Source organism: Pinus tabuliformis, chromosome Q (genome assembly GCF_031772625.1).
Source record: "Pinus tabuliformis cultivar Carrire ecotype Pingquan chromosome Q, CPIR1, whole genome shotgun sequence".
Taxonomy (NCBI): domain Eukaryota; kingdom Viridiplantae; phylum Streptophyta; class Pinopsida; order Pinales; family Pinaceae; genus Pinus; species Pinus tabuliformis.
This window is the reverse complement of record NC_142296.1, coordinates 488,557,236-488,581,677: the sequence shown is the minus strand read 5'-3', so window position 1 is coordinate 488,581,677 and position 24,442 is coordinate 488,557,236. Positions and strand designations below refer to the sequence as shown.

The 24,442-nt window shown below is 33.0% G+C and overlaps 1 protein-coding gene across 1 annotated transcript; it reads left to right on the top strand.

Moving 5' to 3' along the window:
* The first annotated feature begins 640 nt into the window (after positions 1-640).
* Positions 641-1,654, top strand: LOC149220306 (zinc finger A20 and AN1 domain-containing stress-associated protein 1-like). Its single transcript, XM_089382787.1, has one exon. The coding sequence runs from the start codon at positions 899-901 to the stop codon at positions 1,460-1,462; it is 564 nt and encodes a 187-aa protein (XP_089238913.1). The 5' UTR covers positions 641-898; the 3' UTR covers positions 1,463-1,654.
* Positions 1,655-24,442: the final 22,788 nt, after the last annotated feature.

Sequence of the window (24,442 nt, the reverse complement as noted above, 5' to 3'; positions counted from 1 at the left end):
ATATTTATTATTTGCAACTGTATCATAACCAATTGGTCTCAAGCATGACCGGTGCTATGGAGTTGCTAGCTAAACATCAAACTCTATGTGCGTAACAGAGGATGGGATTTCTAGTCTTTGTTTTCCTCAAAATCCTCTTTCTGAAACAATGTAGTAGAAAATTTTCCTAACCTAAATGTAACAATGTCCCCTCATACTTAAGATCTAGGCCTAGCAATTTCTTTTTAGAAAATTAATATATAAATGTGGTTAAATTTTATATATTTCTGAAATATCTAACATCAAATTAAAAAATAAAATTATAAACTAATTAACAAAAATAACCTTTCTTTCTAGATAATTATAACTAAGAAAAAAATAATACTAATAATAATAATATTTTGATTAAATAAATAACAATAACTTAATAAAATAAATAAATTAATAATAATTAATATTTCCATTAAATAAATAATGGGAAAAAATATTCTGATTGAATAAAAACGTTTTAATCAAATAAATAAATAAAACCCCATCGTTACTTTAACCAAACCAAAATTCCAGATCGTGGTGGGACATATGGGATAAATGGTCAAACATATATGTTACCGTAGATTATTCTACGGTGATCAGCACGTGAAGGAAAAGCCGTCGTTCTAGAAATTTGGAACTCAAACTATAAAATAGGCTATTTGCCCTCTCTAATCAGGTGTATTTCAGGGCTGGCGATGTCACAATAGAAAATAGATCCTTTGCCCATAATTCCAAAATCCAGACTCTATTTCAAGACTTGAGTCTCTATTTCGAAGTCTTCCGTTTCTTCCGGAAGAAATCCGAGCAAACAACAGTGTTCCCAGATTGTGGGAGGGCGGTTATTCGCATTCAAAAGAAGTCCCGCTTGCTTCTTCGGGGTTACAAGATGGATCAAGAAAATCGGAATTTAGGTGCCGACGGCATCGGGTGCCAGCAATCCCCGGAAGGGCACACCCTCTGCAGCAACAACTGCGGCTTTTTCGGGAGCTCTTCAACAAGAAATCTGTGTTCCAAATGTTATAGGGATCTCATGATGAAGGAGGCACAAGTTTCCTCTGCAACGGCCGCCGTTGAACAGTCATTTGCCCCGGGTTCTTCGATGGAGGAGGAGGTCCCCCTTTCCAGGCCAGATGCTTTCGTCCAGAAAAGCCGTGAACAGATTTCTACAGCCGTAGCCGGAGCCTCAGCCTCGTCAATCCAGCGGGAGGCTGCGTGTTCATCTTCTTCCTCTCTGCGGCCTCCTGCTGAAAACCCTAACCCTAACCGCTGCTTTTCATGCCGGAAACGAGTCGGTCTAACCGGCTTTAAATGTCGGTGCGGAAATACTTTCTGTGGCGCCCATCGATATGCCGAGAAACACAGCTGCTCCTTCGATTTCAAGGCCGCTGGTCGTGAGCCGATCGCCAGGGCCAACCCTGTCGTTAAGGCTTCCAAGATTGACAAACTCTGACGGGATCTTACATCTTTTCAAATTCTAAACGCTAGAATTCTCGATTCCCCCTCGGAGTTTGGTTTGGTCCTGCCTTTTCAATAATTAGGTTCTTCCTTTCCAACAATTAGCATCCACAATAATCAAATTTGGTTGCTTATGTCTCGGGAAAATCGAAAATTAATAGGGAATTTATTTATTTATTTTTAAATTTTTAATAGGGAATTTATTTATTTATTTTTAAATTTTTGTTTTTATACACTTGTGCTGCAACCACGGGCAACAATAATACTAGCAATATAGCGCGTAACAGTGCTGCTATAAATGGTATATTTGATATCTGAATTTTATTTTTATGTATGTATTGGAAGTATAGATAGCAATGTCACCGGGCATACATCACATAACAGTGTTATTATAAATGATATATTTGATATTTGGAAGTATAATGGGATAGCAGTTTTTTTAATTAAATTTACTCACAGAGCATAAATAAACATAGGAAAACATTACATATCGCATATATTACATAACGGTATTATTATGAATAGTATATTTGATATTTGGAAGTATATAAGGTTTTTAATTAAATTTATTCTCAATAAAACTGTCTGGAATTTTTAATGGGATGTGTCATTAAGACTAATAAACTATGATTTTATATTGGTAACTTAAATAATAAAAATTGAAGGTAGGGTAACGGATATATTATAATTAGATTTGGGGATAGTTTAATAAGTAATTTTAGTGATAATAAAGTAATGTATATTAAGATATTTAAGGGTTAAAATTCTTTATTTACTTGTCATTTGTCTGTGAAAGAGACGTACATAAGTTTCTAGATGTTATAGTGGTAGTGGTTTTAATTGAAGAATAGCAATTTAAGTTTTTTTCAGAGTGAAAATCCATATATGGCCACAGCCCTCATGATTACATTATGGCCGAAGCCAGTCAGAATACGGCCGAAGCCGGGTAGAATACGGCCGAAGCCGGCAGATACGGCAGAGCTGTCACAATTCGTCGAAGAGGGGGCCTCCGCAGGGTTCGAACTCGGCTGGGGGGCGAAAGCCATCCGCCCCAGCGGTCTAATCATGCACGCTGGGTGCATAGCAATTTAAGTTGCAAACTATAAATAATATATTTGATATTTGGAAGTATAAAGGGATGGTGGTTTTTAATTAAATTTACTTTGAAAAAAATTGATTGAAATTCTTGATGGGATGTCTCCTTAAGAATAATAAACTGTGATTTTATATTAATTTAGAGTTTTTAAATTTAAAAATTGTAATTTAAATAATAAAAATTGATGTTGGGTATATATTATGATAAGATTTGGGAATAGTTTAGTAGGTAATCTTAGTAATAATAGAGTATTGTGTATCAAGAAATTTAAAGTTCAAAATTCCTTATTTACTTGTTTGCCTAAAAAGTATACATAAGCAATGTTATAATGGTAGTGGTTGAAATCGAGAAATAGCAATCTAAGTGGTTAATTCTTCTACTTATAAAAGAACAAAATTATACACTATAATTATAACTAAAATTAAATTTAATTAAAATTTCATTATATATAAATTAAATATTTTTATTTTTATTTTATTTTTGTTTTTATTTTTATTTTTATTTTTAAATGTTACATTATTATGTAAAAGAGAAAACTAAACTGCTAAGTTAAAATTTAATGGCTAAATCAAGGCATGCAAATACTCTTTCATATATTTATTAACTATATCACACTTTTCTTTTTCTTTTTCTTTTTCTTTATTTAGTTGTAAAAATATTTTAATGATATCATAATTAAGGCATGCAAATACTTTTTCATATATTTATTAACTATATCACACTTTTTTTTCTTCTTTATTTAATTGTAAAAATATTTTAATGATATCATAATTTCTTGAAGAAAAATTTGAGAATTTCATTACATTTTAAAAACGTTACAATATTACATTTTTCACATTTTTGTGAAACATTTTTTGCAAATTGCTTTTATTTAGGACATTTTAAAACTTTACTGAAAAAATCTAATCATAGAACTATTCAATATTAAAAAAAAACAAACAAACAGCTACACTTACCCCCTTAAAAAATGCATATTCTTTTCAGGTTAAAAATGTGATTATAATATTTTAAAATAAAATAAATAATATGATCAAAACTGATAAAAAGTAAGCTTACATGAATGCATTAAAATGTTAGTGTTAAATAAACTATCAATATTATCTGTATATATGTTAAAGAGATGATTGAAAAACATTATTACCTTGTAAATCATTTTTATTAAAATTGCCAAAAATATTAACAGGACTTTCCTCCTTTATATTGATCTCCTTTATATTGATTATTGTATGCATGCTAATTAAATTTCCAATCAAATATATGTTACCTTATTAAATATTTTTTTATTAAAATTGTAAATAATGTTAACCAGACTCTTCTCCTTTAATTATTTTATGCACGTTAATAATAAAAAATTGCAAATAATGTTAACGGGACTCTTCTCCTTTAATTATTTTACGCAAATTATGTATTGCAAATAATTTATTTTATGCCAATAATTTATTTTATACAAATAATGTATTGCAAATAATATTAACCGGACTCTTCTCCTTTAATTATTTTATGCAAATAATGTTAACCGGACTCTTCTCCTTTATTTATTTTATGCACGTTAATTAAATTTCCTTTTTATACTTTTTCAATGCGTTTATTGTGTGCATGTTAATTAAATTTCTAATTAAATATATGCTCCCCTATTAATATTTTTTATTAAAATTACAAGTATGTTAACGGGACTCTTCTCCTTTAATTATTTTATGCACGTTAATTAAATTTCCTATTTTTATACTTTCTCAATGTGTAAACCCTTAACTTTTTCTCCATTATATTAATTATCAAGACTCTCCTTTATATTAATAATTTTATTCATATTAATTAAATTTCCAAATCATATAATTTCTTAATGGTTAAATTCTCACCTTTTCCTCCGTTATATTAATAATCTTGTTTATATATTATAAACTTAATTATTGCGTTGTATACCATAAATAGAATTTAACATTTGAGTGAAGGATTAAATAAGGTGAGGATTACATAATGTGTTGCTTTTGAAGCTAACATTCTAGAATATAAAACATTTTAAATTTGCTTTGTTTTTTAAATTAATAATCTTGTTTATATATTATAAACTTAATTATTGCGTTGTATACCATAAATAGAATTTAACATTTGAGTGAAGGATTAAATAAGGTGAGGATCACATAATGTGTTGCTTTTGAAGCTAACATTCTAGAATATAGAACATTTTAAATTTGTTTTGTTTTTTAATGAGTAAAAATATTATTATTTTAAATTTTATATTTATATAAAATAATTAAAGTAATAAATATTTAAGTAACAAAAGAGAATGTATAAATTTTAATTTTATTTTATTATCTCAATATAAGATTATATGGACATAATTGAGTTGGATCTCCAAATAGTTGTAGCAATATTGATGTTGGCTTCCCACAATAAATTGCAATTGGAACTGGTGCCCAAATTATTGAGAATTTAGATGATTATTACATCAATTTTGAGATCTTGAGATATTTAATCTTCTAGAAGCACTTTATTTTATTATTATCCCTGTTGTAGACAATGGATATTGCATTAGGATTTTGGTCAAACCCATATTACTTAGTTTGGGTTTGACCAAAAATAATTGCAATATTTCTATAGTTAAACATTGCTCAGTAACATTTATTATTTTAAAAAAATAATTTATATTATTTATATTTAATTTGATTGACTATCAAATTAAATATGTTATTGCGTATTGGCTTATTGTTTAATAAACCTTTGCAATAATGGTAATGTACTTAAAATCTTATTTTCTTACATCCTATGATGGCTATGGATTCAAAAGTTCATTACCAACTTCATTGTGTGTAGTCTTTAATACATTTGTACAAAGGCAACATGGTGCTAACGTGAGCCTTTCACATTGAATAACACCTTTAAAAAAAAAAACTCATAAAGTCACTAGTATTTACTTTTCAAAATCATTTGTACCCAATAAATTGACTTTTCTCATAAAATATATCACTTCTTTTGGAGCCACACCTTGAAATGACAACTAAAAATGTACCAAATACGACACACAGGGTAAATGGAGAGTAGTGTAATACTTTAATGAATATATCTTGCATGTATAATGCCACAATCTTTCAATAATAATAATAATTGCAATTTTAATAATTAAAAATTTTAATTTTAGACTTTCATAATAAATGGATTTAGGGTATTTATTTTTGTTTTTAAAAAAATTGATGTAGAATAGGGAACTTTCAAAAAATCATTATTTGATAAATACAATTTTGATATAAGGTCAAGTTAATCTTAAACATTGATTATTTAAACATTTATATAACAACATTTTTTAATAACATTTACTACTTAAAGTTTATAGTTTTATAATTTTTAATATTATAAAACTTGTATTAACATTTATTTCCACATAAATAATTTGTGGTGGAATCATGATTAATGCACATTAGTATGCAAATAATTATATGCTAAAATTGAATTGCATAGTGAACCACATCCACATAATAATAAAATGGTCACCATAAAAATCCTATTAACTTTATTCAAATCCTTTTAAAAAAATGATACATTAAATATGTTTTTAAACATAAAATAAATACATAAACAAGTATTTTAAAAATATTAAGATGAATATTAAAAAAAAAAAATTATGTAGACTATATCCTCCAACTGAATGGATATAGTTATATTAGAGCCAAAATCTAGTCCATGTTAACATAGATGGCAATGTGTGCAACCATAGACTAATTATTGACTTGGATATAAACCATAGACTTAATTATTGACTTGGATATCAACGTTCTTAGGTCAATGTAAACATTTTATTAATCCTTCACAACTAGCATATTTTTCTTCTGATAACCGTGTGACATTTGACAACTTGCATATTTGTTTATTACGGGTATATTTGTTGGGACAGATTGAATTGCATTTTTTTGTAGACGACCTTCAACCAAGATTTAATTATCGATGACCCTGCACCCTCACAACATGCTTATTTTTTTTATCGAGAGTGTTTGAACTTATATTTGTTTATTATTAATGTGTGCAACTCTTTCCATCTAATTTAGTTATATTTAAAATTGTTTATTATTAATGTGTGCAACTCTTTCCATCTAATTTAGCTATATTTAAAATAAGTGACAGGGACTAGCTACCATGTAGCACTTGTTTTATTTCCTTAATTTATTTTATTTTAATCATTTTTCCCCCTTTTAACATTTTTTCTTCAATGAAACATTTTCCCCCTTTTATTTAATTAAGTGACTAATTAAAGTCACTTTTAATCTAGGAAAATGGTTTTGGCCACTGAAAGTCACTTTCCACCATTCCATAGATTTCTTTGTTCATGTTCCAACAAGCTATTACACTAAGGTGTTCCTCCAAATATTCGGCTCCCACCAACACCTTTAATGTTTTAAATTAAAATATGCTTATTATAACCTCATTTTACAGAAATTGTAGGAATGCAGTGGAACCAAGAATAAGTTGTGCAGAACTAACTCTAACGATGAAATACAATGAGTGATCCTCGTTGGCCCCCATAAATCTCCTCAAAACCCCTCCAAGACTTATGATGAGGTAGTTTGGCTCTTGTGACCTCACAATCACACACCCTAGAAATCCATCCTCGATGTGTTATAAAGGAAACTGAAAATGGGGACATTAGAGACAGTTGGACTAATTCAAGTTTAGCTCAAAAAGTTGTCACGATAAACTTTAAATATGCACACATCGATATCATAATACAAAAAAACAAGTTCAAAATGACTTCATGCAATTTGAAAAAAAAAAAAAAAAAAATCTAGAGCTCAAAAAGTTGTCATGATAGACTTTAAATATGCACACATCGATATCATAATACAAAAAAACAAGTTCAAAATGACTTCATGCAATTTGGAACAAAAAAACAAACAAACAAACAAAAAATCTAGAAATAAAACTACATGCCATTGATTTCATGATCATCCTACATTTCATATTAACCAAGGACCCTGAGGGAAAATGTTGACTTGACCCCCAAGTGATTTAAAACTTGAGTCTCATGGTTTACATCATACTTCATAATACAACAATTTCTTTTTAACTAAAACGGTTATGATTTTATTGGATTGAAAACCTTGGGTCTAAGCCCAAGCTGCTCCAGTTACATTACAGTACATATTTCAGATTCCGGGCTGTTGCTGTTCTCAATCAGCATGATGTTCAGGGCATTTGAATTGTGCTTTCAGCGTTTACAATTAGCAGTCCTTTCAGCAAGGAGCTGCCTTTGTTTGCAAGCTGGTCGGCTTCAGCATTTGACTTTCTGAGTATGTGGTAAAATTTACATGTATCAAAATCTAAAAGTACTCTCTTCAGCCTGTCCAGGATTTTATTGAGGCTGGCATTTCTAAATAAGCTTCCCGTCTTCAGGCTCTTGATTATTAGCTCTGAGTCTCCAAAAACTTGAAGTTCTTTAACTCCTTTGTCTCTTGCAATGTGACAGGCTTTTAGCAACCCAAGTATCTCTGCTTGATTGTTAGATTTATGGCCGAGTCCCCAGCTAAAGTAGTCTTTTACTATACCATCAATTGAGTATATGACCCCCCCTGCACCTGCATCACCGGGGTTCCCTTTGGATGCTCCATCAAAGAAAATTGTAGCTAACTTTTGAGACTGCAACCACTGTTGGAATTTGTCATTTTCTTCTCTTATGCGCCAATCCTTATTTGCCTTTTGAGGAGAGAGGAGTTGCCTATGCGGCCTGGGCTCCGGCATGCCAGTCCATCTTTTTTCTTCAGGCAAGAGCAATGGATCTTCTTTGACGTACTGTCGTTGAACTGCTTCTAGAAGGAATGATTTAGCTTTTGCTACAACTTGCATTGGAGTGTGCTTCGTCTCTCTGAAGATCTGTTGATTTCTTGCAAGCCAGAGCTGCCAACACACATACTTTGGGATTGCTGTCCATATTTTTTTCCAGATTGATTTAAGAGGGATGCTCTGAGGATAGATACTGTTCCAAATGGCAAATAGATCTGCAACAGAGGATGGTGAAGGCATAGAAATCTGAAAATTATATAAAATGATACTCCATACCTCTTTTGCAAAATGGCACTCCAGAAAAAGATGTTGGGTTGTTTCTGCATGGCTGCTACATAAAATACATCTGTGAGGTCCAACTATGTTCCTTTTTTCGAGGTTGTCTCCGGTCAAGACTTTATTATGGGCCAGAGTCCAGAAAAAGAAATTCACCTTTGGAAGGGCTAGAGGGTCCCAGACATTCTTCCAAAAGGCTGGGTTTTGACTGCTATTTTTTGATTCTTGCAAAGCTCTATATCCTGCTGCTGTCGTGTACACTCCTGTCTGGCCCCAACCCCATTTGTCATGCATATATCTGTTGGTGGGCGCCGCTTCCTCCAGCAAATCTTCTAGCATAGTTGGTTGATGAATTAACCTCTCTGGGACTCCATGGAAATCCCACCCTATCCAGTCTCCACGTTGGTCCCATTTTGACAGTTCAAATATGGTAAATAGTTCATAATACAACAATTACCAATTGAGCTACACTAAAATAAAAATAAAAATTATGATGAAATAGACTTCCAATTTCACAAAAGTAGTGGCATGATTATAGATTTTATTTTAAAAATGGTAATATGAATGTCTTGTTCATTTAAAAGCATTTTTTTAATCAAATAAATTTATTGTGTGAGGCACTCCCCAGCCCATTGTGATAGAGATGTTGTAATGTAATGTCTATAACCCATTGTGATAGAAATGTTGTAATGTAATATCCTATAAACATTTTAACTCAATTAACACTAAAATAAAATATAAAAATAAATTATTAATTTTATTAATATTTGTAAATAATTGTTTGTTGGCTTTGAACTCCAAATTTATGAGAACTCACACTATTGAGCCATAGTATTAATATGAAATATAGTCATAGGATCAAATCTCTTCTACAAACTTCTTTTAAGATAAAAAGAAATTTTATCCCTCTTAACACTTAAGAAATCTGATATTAAAACAAATTTAAATATAATCATAATTATTCTATATAATTCTATATAAGTTTAAAAAACTATTTTTATAATTAAATATTTTACTCAAAAAGGATGAGCAACCGAAAAAGGAGAGGCCAAAATGCAACAAAATCGTATTTTCGAAACTTCGAAAATGTACAATGTGTGGTGAAAGAGTTAAGGAAGAGCTTATACCATACAATAAAGTGTACACCATTCATCAAAATTTAAGGTAGAGTTTGAACATTTTTTTAAATGGTTTTTACTTTGTACATTTAACTTTAATCTTTAATCTTCCTTCATAAAATATATTAAAAATTTAATGGAAATTACACTTTATATAAATCATTAATATTTCGTAAAAATTATTTACGTTTTATAAAAAATTATTTTATAATTTATTAAAAAATGTTATTTTATGTTATTTTTTTTATATTTGTAATTTCTATTTTTACATTATTGTTATAATGTTATCATTATAATGGTATAAAATAAAATAGAATAAAAAAATAATAATAATAATATAATTTTTATGCAGCAAAAATAATTTTAATCTTAAATTTTTATTTACAGAGTTTGAATCTAAAATTTAATAAAAATTATACTTTATATAAATTATCTTTATTCATAAAAAAATTGCTTAAAATTTAATAAAATTTCTATTAAAATATAAACTATTTCTATTTCATAAAACTTATTATTTTGGGAAAAATATTTTTAATTAAATATTATTTTTTATATTCAACTTTTTATTTATAATTTGTGTCAGACCAGGAGGTAACTCCTCAAATCAATTGTGCTTATTCATTAAGGTTACTTGTGGTTATATACATGAGGGAGTGACTTTTGGGCTTCACATTCGGATGACTCTTCATTTTCCATTATTTATTATTTACATTATTTACAAGTGTTCACCCAATCCCCATGATTAGGTGTCAACATTCCCCCTTTAATCTGAAGGGATTTTGTTGAGTTCAAGCATCATTCTGAGCCTTTCAAGCTTTTCTCTTCCAAGCGCTTTGGTGAAGATGTATGCAATCTGCTCATTAGTGGAACAATGGCATAGATGGATTGTCTTGGCCTCAACATGATGTCGAATCAGATGGTATTTTGTATTGATGTGCTTCGTTCCATCATGGAACTTTGGGTTCTTGGCCAACTTTATTGCAGAGGCATTGTCAATCATGAGTGGAGTTGATTGTACTTGTTTTACCTGCAAATCTTCCAGAATTTTCCTGAGCCACACAATTTTTTTTGTTGCCTCAACTACTGCCACATATTTTGCCTCTGTTGTGGAATCCGTTGGAAATGATTGTTTGTGTGATCTCCAGGAGACAACTCCTGATCCAAGACTCATATCATAACCAGAAGTAGATACCCCAGTTTCTTTGTCTCCATTGAAGTTTGAATCAGAGTATCCAATCAAGCTGAAGTCGCCCACCTGTGTATACTTGAGTCCAAAGTCTTGAGTTCCCTTCAAGTACTTTAGAACTCTTTTTGCAGCAGACCAATGTCCCTCACAAGGTTTTTGCATAAACCTGGAGAGGATTCCAACAACAAACAAAATTTATGGCCTTGTAGTATTCAGGTAGTTGAGACTTCCTACAAGCTATCTTTACTTTGTTGCATCCTCAAATTCTTTTCCTTCAATGGATGTGAGCTTTAAGTTTTGTTCCATTGGAGTAGTTAGAGGATTGCACTCAGCCATGCCAAACCTGTTCAACAGATCTCCAATGTGCTTCTTTTAAGAAAGCAATATAGACTTTGGATGTTGAGTGACCTCAATACCAAGATAGTAGTGAACATAGCCCAAGTTAGTGATTTCAAAACCTTACCTTAATTCCTTCTTTATGGATGCAATGTAACTCTCATTGTTCCCTGTCATCAAAAATCATCTACATATACCACAAGATATACAACTGTTTTGCCAACTTTCTTGACAAACAAACTTGCATCATCAAGATCATAATGTTTGAAGTTGATTTTCAGAAGATGCTCAGTTAACTTTTCATACCAGGCTCATGATGCTTGCTTGAGGCCATACAAGGATTTCACAAGTTTGCATACTTTATGTTCATGTCCCTTCACAATAAATCCTTCAAGCTTGGACATAGAAACATTCTCTTTCAGATCTCCATTCAAGAAAGCAGTTTTTACATCCATTTGATGGACTTTCCAACTGTTCTGTGCTATTAGGGCAAAGAGTGTTTGGTAGCCCATTTCATTGTGGGGGCAAAAGTTTCCTCATAATCGACCCCTTCCTTTTGTGCAAAACCGTTTGCCACAAGCCTGGCTTTGTGCTTGTCGATTGAGCCATTAGCTTTATACTTGTCCTTGTGGACCCACTTGTAGCCAATTGGTTTGGTTCCCAATGGAGGATCAACCAGCTTCCAAGTGGCATTCTTTATCAAGGCATCATACTCCTTTTGCATCGCTTATTTCCATTCATCATAAGAAGCAACTTCTTTGAAGGAAGTTGGTTCAAAATTTGTAGACAAATTCAATTCACAATCATAAGAAACATCCATATCAATAGGTAAATCAGAATCGTCTACATCACCTCCATTTTTCCTAGTTGAATTTCTTGTTCCTGTCTTTCCAACCTCATCGATATGAACACTTTCAAGTGTCTTTGTCAACCACTTTGGGGGACCTTTCTAAGATGGTCCAAGTTGCTCAATTGATTGACTTGGGACTAAATCAAGATTGAGTCTCCCAATTTTGTCAATCACAGCACTCAAAGTATCATCAGTGGTTGAAGTTTCATGTGGAGGAGAGAGTGCTTCATAATAAGATTCCACAGATTGATCCAATATAGGAATCCCCCCTTCAAGATGTGGAATATGATTATCAAATTCTTGAAATGATTTTTCATGTCTGAATTTATCCAAGCGATCAAGTTGTCGCTCAACAACATTGTCGGCTTTGGAAGATTCAAGAAAAATTACATCTCTAGATATAACAAACTTTTTATTAACTTCATCATAGAGACGTTATGCTTTGGAGGTATTTGAATACCCCAAGAAGATACACTTACAACTCCTTGCACCAAGTTTGTTTCTATGCACTTTTGGTATCAAGGCATAATAGGTGGAACCAAAGACCCTGAGATGCTTTACTGGAGGAATGTGGCCATACCACATTTCATCAGGAGTCTTGTTTCTAAAGTATTAGAGGGACATATATTCTTTACATATACAGCACATAGAACTACATCAGCTCAAAACATCAATTTTACATTCTTGGAAAACATCATGGAACGTACCATATTTAAGATTTTCCTATTCATTCTGTTAGCTGCTTCGTTCTGTTGGGGATTATAAGGCACAATTGTTTGATGTTTGATCCCATGCTGGAAAAGATAGTTTTCAAATTCATTTGAAGTGTATTCATTTCCATTATCAGTGCGAATAGAGCCAATATGAGATTGTGCATCATTTTCAATCCATGTACGAAAGACCTTGAATGTTTGAAAAGCATCAAATTTATTCTTCAATAAATAAACCCAAAACATTCTAGTGTAATCATCAACAAATGTCATCATATATTTATTTCCATTTGCAGAAGGAATAGGCATTGGACCACATAAATCTAAATGAATGAGTTCAAGTGTTCTATGTGCTTTGGAATGTGAATCATTAAAAGGTAGTTTGTTATGCTTTCCTAGAATGCAAGCATCACATTGCTTAAGTTTCCTAGGAATTGTAGTCAAACCAGTAACACCATTTTTATTCAACAAGCGAAGGTTTTAATAGTTCAAGTGTCCAAATCTAGCATGCCATAATAGACTTGATGGAAATGTACCTTCATCATAATGAGAACTGTATGAGAAATTTTGTGCACGAGCAAATGTACCTTGCATCTTGAGAAGTATTTCTTCTTCTATCCCCTTCATGACGAGTGATATGATGCTTTTCTCACCTCAACCTTGCCATCGAACATATGAATGGAGTGTCCTTGTTGGCAGATGTGGGCCAAGGACAACAAGTTTATCCTCAACTGTGGGAGATATAAAACATCATGCAGAAGAAAGTCTGGAAGACCAGGCAATTTGAGCTTGATTGTGCCAAGCCCTGATGGCTTGAGTTTTGATTTGTCTACAAAGTATACTGCTCCATCAACATTGTCAGTAAATTATTCAAAAAAATCTTTTCTAAAATTCATGTGGCAAGTTTCCCCTTAATCAAGCAACCAATCATTTTTCCAAGAAGAAAGTGAAGCATTAAACAAGTCTTCGTTTACTCCAATATTACAATGTGCCACAACATAGTGAGAAGATTCAGGTGCTTTACCTTTCTCTTTGTCATTGGTTTTACCTTTGGGTTGATTTCTTTCTTGCTCAATTCTTTCCCAAGGCAACTTGCATGTGGATGCATCATGTGATCCATCTCTATTGCAATGTATGTAATGAAGATCAGACTTTTCTCCTTGAGAGTGTCTACTCCCGCTGCCTCTGAAATTTCCTCTTCCTCTTCCTCTTGAAGAATCTTAAGCATGATTCTTCTCTCTATATGCAAAACATACAACTTCTTTAGAAGACTGGGGAGTTTTCTTCTTCCCAAAATCTTTCTCTCTCTTGGAAAATTTATTCACAAGGGAGTCAAAGGTAATCTCTTTGAGGTTTCCATTTGCTTGCAATGACTTAAGATAATTTGAATAAGTAGGGTAAAGTGCCTTGATAAAATCTATCAAAGGAATGTATAGTTCAACATTAGTGACTTTGATATCACACATAATAGATTTTACTTCTGATGCAAGAGCAAGAGGATCATCATTTTGTAATTCAAGGTTGAACAATTTAATCATCAGTTGGATGACTTCAAGCGCAGAGAGTGATTCATAGTGTTCCTTCAATTTTTGTAAGGCTTTAAAAGTATTCGAAAATGGTGAAATATGGCGACTCACCTCTTCATTTGCAGATGCTGCAATCAAGGCATAGGCCTTGCTATTCTTGTTTTCCCAAATGGTGAATTCCTTGTCTAAGGTAGGCTTTTTCGGTTCATTATCTCCTTCTCCTGCACAAACTCCTTTCCACAGCTCATTAAAAATTAGAGTGTGTTTGATCTTTCGAGACCACTCAGGATAGTTCTCCTTCCCGTTGAGAACCACTCCCACAATAGATATCAATGAGTGCATTTTAAAAGCTGTGTATTGTAAAAAATATACTTTGTTGCCAATATATAAAATTTGCACTCCTGGGATAAAAAAATAAATAAATAAAAAATCAATTTTGGTGTAAGATAGAAAGAAATTCACTCTGATATATTAAAACAAGGGTATTATTTAGGGGAGGTGGTATATGGGGGAGGGAGTATTTAGGGAGGGTTCATATGACAGTGTTCACATGGGGGAGGGTGTATATGGCAGTGTTTATATGAGGGAGTATTCAAGTGATGTCGACCCAATTTTTAATATAGTGAGGAGGGGAGGATGGAGGGTCGACTGTGCAGGAGGGAGGGAGGGTTGTTCTGGTCGGGTTTTGTTCCAATCGAGTAGCGTAGTGGGGAGGGGACAGGACGAGAGAGGAGTTATGTTATTCAATAGGTTTTCAACGTATGCAACATCAATTAGGTCGACTATATTCAACATATTACCACGGGAGGAGGAGGGTCGAGCCAATGTATGTCAAGTTTACTTTGCAGGAGGGAGGTCTGACTGTGCAATGGAGGGTCGAGACAGTGCACAGAGGGAGGGCTGCCTGTATGGGAGGGGCGTATGGAAGCAGAGTGGAGGTGAGGTCTGTGTATGCAGCGTTTGGAAGCGGCATTTTGGGAGCAGTTTTTTGGGCATGGTCAATCTAAAACACAGCGTGGAGGGAGGTAAGGATCGGGTTGGCCACACCAAACTGGGGAGGAGGCGTTAACCAGCAAAGAGGTATGATACCACCGTGCTCCTCATCCAGTTCATACACTGTGAGGTTCACTCCCAGGCTACAGAACAGGCAGCAAGAACTTATGTTGAAGACCACCACAGCATTCTCAGATGCCATTGTGACAGCATTGAGGGGACCAGAGAATGTGAGGAGGAAAATACTACATCATAATAATACCGCAACAGCCAACGTAACATATGCCACCAAACTTTCTCAAAAAAAATCGACACACCATAAAATCGATCCTCCAACAACCTTCAACAACACAAGTGACTGCACTCAATCTCCCTCTTTGGTGGCTAACATGCCAAGGTAGAGATATCATGCGCATTGTGGCACTGCTTATTATAGATACATTGAAAGTCCCAGATCCCAACAGCAAGCAAAGAATTTGGTTGTCTTATCGTTAGTTTACTCCACCAAAAAAGGAGATCATTCATGTTAATCATGACATAGTAGATGGGTGAGAATGACATACTGACTTTGAGATGCTTGCAGATGTCGTTGGATGGGTTTCAAACATGGTCCATTCTTGGGGCCATGTCAATCATTATAGGGGTATTTTTATTAACATCTCAAACTAATGTTGGGTCATGTGTTGTTGGACAAGAAGACTACAAAAGAAGATATGCTTCTCTAATTGAAATAATTGCAGATGTTAGTTTGCCCCATGGACAATAAACAAAGGAAAATTGGAGCCCACCTCGCCTGCCTCCCGATCCAGGTTGTTCTCTGGGAGGTAACAGGGTCCTATCCTTACTGAAGCTTCAGATTATAGAAAATATTGAATGTTCATTATGTCTTCTAGTTATTTACTACCAAATCATAGTTTGCTTTTTTGTTTCAATATACTTCTAGAGGCCATGTATTTTTTTATAAATTTGTTATATTTTTGATCCATTGTTAGTAAAAAATTTGTTTGGTTCTTAATGAAGCTTAAATTATATATTTTGTTTGGTTTCCTACTAGCAAGCCAAGATAGATTTCAATCTATTCTGATATAAAAAAGTTATTTGAAATATTGAAAATACTTTTTTTTATAATAATAAAAAACACCATATTGATGAATAATAGTAGTAACTAATCAAATTTTATATAATTTTAAATCATTTACTTAATATTTATTATATTAATCGAATTTTATATAATTTTAAATAATTTACTTAAATGATGTTGAAAAAGATAAAAATTTAAAATTGAAACTAATAAAATTAATTACATAACATTAATTATCATCTCCAAAATAATAATTTTTTCTTTATAATCCAATCCACTTAATCTAGTATCTTATTTATAAAGTTTTAAGAAATAATATAACCTATTTAAAATGTGATTATTTAAAATATTATTGATTACTTATTTAAAAATAATTTTTAACACCCCATTAAGCATATTGTAGAAAGAAAGCATCATATGTTCAATGAGAAGGGATTGAGTTTTTTAACAACCCTTTAAACGTGTGGAAACGAAGTATAATATGTTCACTGAAGGGGTTGAATTTTGAATTCTATTTAATCTTTCTAACGGGTTGATTCGGGCGGTTTGTTATATTTTTATTTATTTATTTTTATCGATTATAATGTTAATTATGGAATAAACTATTTTACTGATTGTAATGTTAATTTATGGAATAAATTATGTTAGAGTCTATTTATTAATTATTAATAATAATATTTAAACATTATGATTAATTGTGAATATTTTTATTAGGGTGCTAAGTATAAGTGGTTTTTTTTTTTATTGTTTTAGAAGATAAATAAAGGAACTTAATTTTGTGACTTGATTTAGCTTTAATTAACTAGGTTAAGTTATTTTTATTTTTATTTTTATTTTTTTTATTAGGGATGGACTTTTTCTAATTTTATTTTACTTAGATGGCTTATCATTGTGGGAGATTTTAATAACACCATTAAAATTTTTAACCTTAACTTGGCCCCAACTTATTTTGAACTAAATTCTATATATTAGAGAATTATGAATTTCATGTCTATCATGCTAGAAAACCATACCAAACATATCCTTAAAGACCCCAAAACTCTAGTGGAGTCACTAGCCAAACATGAAACTCTTTCACATCTAGGAACTTTGATGGTGAACAAAAACATGTGAGAGGTTCCAATCCCCTAATCAAATTGAATAACCAAAACCAAGATCAAAATATATTTACCCCACCCTCATGCATTTTGAACCATTAGAAGCCTCCACACGCTGAGGATAAGGGTAACATTCTTGCCTTAAACCACTCCAAGTCCCATCCCATCCCTCTACAATCATTAGGGGAATTTTGAGGTAAAAAAATAGGCCTCAAAACAAACAAAAATGTACTAACAAAATTAACTTTAAAAAAAAAAGACAATAGGATTCAAGATGATATGTCATCCCCAAGGGAAAATCTTTTGTAGGGAAAAGAAGAAAACTATTTTTTTAATTGTAATTTTGGCTTATCTCCTTATAGATTTTCTCAAATGTCAATTGTAGACACCCAATGGATGCAAAATTGAATTTCACATCCAATGAGTGCCCACTCTACATACTTTTGAGTAGACTTGCATCAAAAAAAAGAAAATTACATGAAAAAAATGTGTTTCAACCTGCTTTTTCATGTATTTTCAATTTTTTTTATATAAATCTACTCAAAAGTATGCCGGTGTTGAAAGAATTTGTCATTCGTGTCAAAATCAAGCAAAGAAGAAGAGGGTGTTGGAGCATTGCGTTGACACAAAGACAAAGAGCATTATAATGGATGAAATCTTGCAATCAGTTTGTACCCTTGCACAAGACCAATATGGGAGTTATGTTGTGCAGCACAAAAATGTATGTGGGACAATTAATTGGGTTACAATTTTGATAAGAAAAGTTGGTGATATGCATGACATTTGAATATATAGACTATGACTTCTAGATTTGTATCAACCAATGATGCATCAATGTTGCCCATGATCATCAAGAAATTCATGTACTAGTTGCTTAGGGGAGCATAGTATTATGACAGGCATGAAGTGATACATAGGGACTTGAAACCTCATAATTTGCCATTAGATTTAGATACAAGAGTATGAAAATTTGTAGACATGGGACTTGGACGAGTTCAACGTAAGAAGTTCAAATGTTATACTGAAGAGCAGGTTGTTGGTTGTGGGGGTCGAAAATAGTGAACATGATAAGTACAAGATCTTTGAACTAAGTAATTCATGATATTATAGTGTGTTGCACAGTGAATTTCTTGAGCTTTGGACCAAATTGATTATGATTTTAACGAACATTATTTATGGAAAAATTCCCACACTTAGTCAATGTAGTGTATTGGAATAATACGAATGGGGATGCTTCATTAAAAAATTTGTAAAACATGTGCAGGTCGGCTCCAAAACTACAAGTCGGCTCTAATATTGGATTAAGGGTCAACCCCAACATAAAATACAAGTTAGCCCTAACATAAATTACATGTCGGCTCCAAAAACATGTTTGGACTTGTATAATACATGTTTTCGACTCATCACTTCAAACGATTTGGGATAAAAATTCTCTAAGGTAGAAAGACAAGAATTATAAGGTGAAGTCAAAGAGTTTGACAAGATTTAGAAGCATTTTAACGAAGATTTCTAAGGTATCTGTGAAGGGTTTGAATTGATTCTGCTTGTTGCCTTGGTAAATATGAAATCTAAAGGCTAGTCTACAAGTCAAAGAAAATCAATGTTTGGTATGAAATCTTGTTGATGTTCGGACTGATATTTGTGGCAAATTTTGGTGGAGAAGTTGAGCATTATTGAAGGGAATATTTGGGGCAGGAAGATATTTTATGATTTCAATTGAAGTGGACAACGTTAAAGTCTATTAATAGTGTGATGTTTGGATAGTAATAACTTGTGACTTGTGTTCTGGCTACATAAGTTTGAAGATCAACTACAAATGGAATGAGGGGTCATGTTGTAAAAGATGAGCTAAGGACAGTTGAAGACAAGGAAAGTGTGGGATGGCGGCGATGGTTAGGCTTGAAGTTGGAAATTTGAGGATTGCATGGTTGATGATGATTCACTAATGAGTGAAGAAGTTGTTGACGATAAATCTACAGTATAATTTAAGATTTGAGTTGGTGCTCAGCTAGGGATTGGAGTTTCGTATGGGTTAGTGCCCACAAATTTTGCCAAGTGGTGCTTAATTGATAAGATTGGAGCCTATGAAGTTTCTGAGTTGGTTCTCAACTAGGGGATTGGTGTCTCCTGTGGGTTGGTGTCCACGAATTCACTAAGTTGGTGCTAAGTTAATTGATTGGTGTATCTCAAAGATTGGAACCTACGAAAGTTTCAGTTGGAGGCGACAAAAATTGAATGTACTCTTTATATCAAGAAAATTTTTCTTCCATTCTAAATCTTTTATGTTCATGTGTTCATTTTTGAATGATTAATGTTGTGATTTGTTGATTAGAAATTGGTTAATAAACAAAATACTGATTCACCCCCTTCTCAGTATTTCCTGCAATTTGAATCAAAGTCGGTACCTTCAGACACAGCCTAATAGCTGGAAGGAATATCCTCGACGAATAATTGGCAAGGTCAAGAAGGAAATGTTGTGAAGAAATCTCCTCCTCAGTTATGAATTCAGATTCAATTAGGTTTGCAAAGATCCCTTGTTCAATGGAACAAACTATGTATCATGGAGCTCAGGAATGCAATTCTATTTCATGGATCTAGGATATGATATCTGAGATTCAATGGTTACAGGGTACATATCCTCAAAAACTCCATCAACAGATACAACTACAAAAGAGTCAAGGGAAAACAAGATGAAAGCATTGATAGCCATCTTGAATGACCTATCAAATTTTGTGAGAGTCAAAGTGGGACAATGGTCATCAACAAAAGATCTTTCGAAAAAGCTTCAAAATATCTACTTGAAGGAATACTCTCTCATGACCATATAAATAGAACATGTGGATTAAGACTATAAAGATGAAGGAAAAATTGAAAACACCAAAAACATGGAAGACTATGAAAATGAATAAGACTCTGAAGAATAGGTTGAAGAAGACCCTAAAGCAGAGCTTGTGACTGCTCTAAAAGAAATCAATAGATTGAAAGAATAAAATAAATTTCTTATGAAGTTGATGGAAGACGTTGAAGAGAATAATCATGACATTGATGGTACAAAGGAAGAATTTGACCTCCTAAGACTCCAATTAAAAGAAGTAGAAAGAAGAGAAGGAATTTTTACAAGTCATCTCAAAGAAATATCTAAGGACTTGACCAAAGTTGAAGCAAATTTTTTCCAACAAGAGAAAAATTTTGAAGAATAAATTATTTCCTTGAAGAAGCAAGAAGAGCCAAATAAGTTGGGTATGTGTTATATTATTTCCATGACTAGCCAAAAATGGTTGGGTGGACCCAAGGATGGGGGTTGGACCCGTGGATGGTGGGCAGACCTACCCATGATTCTACGAATGGTTTCAGGCATGATGGTTTTTCCCATGGTATTTTGTAGATCTAGTCAAGGGAACTATGGTTATGTTCTAATCCAGGGTTAATGGATTGGGGTTTATGAATGCTTCGACATGTATATAATGTATTGTAACATAGAAAGGAATATAGTGAAAAATCAATGTGGTTTTCTCAGTTTTGGATTCCAAGAGAAAACCTATGTGTATATATTTTTTATGTTCTCACCATTGTATATTTTTCTTGTTTTAATAATTCGTTTACAAGTAATTTTTGGATAGGGTTAAAACCTATAGAAAAAATTTGTATCACTAAGGGTTGAGGTTGATAAGCTCAATAAAAATTTGAAGAGCACACAAGTATTAGAGGGGGAGAGAGAGAGAGAGAGGATTGCATGGTTGATGATGATTCACTAATGAGTTAAGAAGTTGTTGATTATAAATCTATAAAGTTGAGTTGGTGCTCAACTGGATATTGAGTTTCCTATGGGTTAGTTTCTATGGTAATCTAGGTAAAAGTAAGCGTGATTACTAGTAGTAAGGAAAATAAGAAATTACATAACAATGCACATAAGGAAATAGAGAAGAGAAACAAAGTAGTGGAGACACAATGGAAGCACACTTTTATTATATATCTCTTAAATCCAAATAAAAACGATACAATGATACACTCATTGATATATATACTTTGTCAGGACAATTACAATAGTTTAACTGTCCAAACTGACTCGACTAAGATGACTTGGTTATCGACTTGACTAAGTTGTCAACCGACTTACAATATAGATTTCTAGCTTGATCGGGCTAGTTGACTTAGTCAACTAGCCCCTCTAAAATCTCCCCCACCCTCAAAGCCTTATTCGTTCCGAAGAAGAGAAGGTTTGGAGTGTTACAAAAAATTTGTACAAAAAATATGACAATATTGAAGCAAAAGCTATACATAAAAAGTAAATTATACAACTTCTTGTTCACTTGTTGGCTCTTCAACAGCTTTTGTAGGTTGATTAATCGACATTTCTTAGGTTAGTTCTATTGACTGCTAAGATATCTGGTCGACTTCAACTTCATAAGATTGTTGTTCTGAAGTCGTTGTGCATGTCGAGATGCTATGTTAAAAGAAAGTATGGGTAGGTTGTGATGGATTTGGTGGTGATGACTATACTATGTTGGTGGCAGCATTTCTGGGAAAGACATATGGTGTATAACTAGAGCAAGTAGTTGGAGATGATCATCAAATATCGACCATTCACGAACTACTAGCCTTCCTTATGCATCCAATTACTTTATTTTTGGAAGATATTGTCCTATGTCTTCCAATGAATTCTGCTTTGATATCCTCTGGTCTATAGGCCCTTATTGTTCCATCTATTGCACTCGATTAAGGATCCTCTGCAAGAATTTTGTAGTGTTAGTTGCTTCCATTTGATCTTTATTTCCTTCTCTTAGCCAATGGCATTTTTCCTTCATAAGTTGGGCTTGGGTTTTCTTTTCTTGTTTAATCTTTTTATAAAGTACCAATTTTTCCCTTGGCTCTGTAACTTTCCTAGATCCTAATCCATGAATAATCATATCTTATTTTTTGATATAGCTACAATTTGGTGATAAATATGTAGGCCAATTATTCAAAATTGTGCCCAAAATGGCTCCCTAATCCAGTGTGCTTTCCAATTCATGCTTAGCTTCTAGAAATTCCTGGCGTGATTTTTGGATTACTTCTGATAACTGCTGACTTCCTGGAATTGTTTTTCTCAACTCCAACTCACTCTTCAGAGCAGTGAGCTGCTTGTTGCCGTCAATTAACTGATCCAATAATTTTTGAAAAGCAACAAGATGATCATCAACCTCAGTTGGCATGTCAATAATTAATTTTTTTGTTGCCCAGAGTTGGCCTTCCAACCAGATCTCCCTTTCTTGCTCCTCTTTCCACTGAAGCTTATTAGTGTCTTTCTTTCTTTTCTTCATTCTTATCTTTGTTGATTTTACAAAATTTTCTAAAATTTCAAAATTATGTTTGTCACTAGCAAGCCTCAATTCAGGGAACTTACATTAGAGAAATTTTGAGGTAAAAAATGGACCTCAAAACAAAAATCAACTTTATAAGAACCAATAGAATTCAATATGATGATGTCAACCATGGGAGATGATTCACCATTTTTGGAGTAAAAAGGTAAAATGATAAACAAAAAACAAAAAAATACTTTTTTCAACCCGCATTTTCAACTTATCTCCCTATGATTTTACTCAAATTTCAAGTGGGAGCACTCTTTGGATGCAATATTTAATTTTTCATCCAAGGAGTACCGATGTTGCATATTTTCGATGGACCCTACTACACGAAAATTGTGAAATACATGAAAAAATGTGACTGCAATCACATTTTTCATGTATTTCACATTTTCCACGTAATAGGGCCCATTGAAAGCATGCAACATGGGTACTCCTTGGATGAAAAATTAAATTTTGCATCCAATGAGTGCTCTTGCTTGAACTTTGAGTAAAATCGTAGGGAGATAAGTTGAAAAAGTAGTTTTTTTATTTTTTTCCCTCCAAAACTTGATGAGGTAGTCTAATCTTATTTTATTTTTTCCAATATTATTTTATAATATTCCTTAGGAAGCCCATTTTAGCCTAAAAATTTCTCTAATGCTTGGAATGTCTATTAATTCTTTCTTAAGCTCAATCACTGGTGCACTAGTCAAGGTCGGTTCAGTCAACGAAACTTGTTGTTGATTCTTCGGTGTGGCCAACGTGTCTTGTGTTTGTGCCTTATCCCATCTTATTGTTTCATCTGACCTTGCTCGTTCCGAAAAATTTTCTTATGAGTTAGGATGATCTAACATAGTATTTTTTGGCTTGATGGGGCCTGACCCAGGTTCAGAGTTAATTAGCCAAACAAATCCCTGTACTATAGGCCCTTTAGGCAACAACCCGCAAAGCATGGACTGAGGTCTCACCCGAAGCAGTATGGGGGGATGCTGGAACCAAGTTTCCACACCCTTGAGACGTCTGAGGGGTCGGTTTAGTCCAACTGTGAATACCTTCGCGCGGGTCACTTCGCGCACTATCTTGAACCGTGAGGCCTTCCCGATCTGTTATAGTCACCTTCACGTAACCCTAACCAGGGGATGAGGTGATTTCGCACTGCTAAAGCAGCAATCTTCTTTACTTCCCCAAGTTACACCACGTATCTTACTTATCTTCTTACAACAGTTAGTTATCTTCGCATAAACAGATACTTTATCTTATATTCACTTTATCAACACATTCGTATAAGTTCGCGCATCATATAAACAATAGAAATGCAATTTATATCCGATACAATCAATGCACAAAATAGGAAAAAGATACATAGAAATGATGTAAAACTTCTCTTTATTACTTCTTCAAAGGTTATAGACTCGACTCGCTCTAGGCACTCAGCTGCAGGGGTTCGTACACTCAGCTGCAGACTACTAGGCCTCTGCACACTCAGTTGCAGAGCCTTCTCCTACTCTATCACCTAAAGACTCGACTCGACACTTAGATAAGACTCAATTCTTCATCCTTCATTGCTAACTATCCCCCTCTTTTACAACTTAGAGCCTCGCTCTATTTATACAATC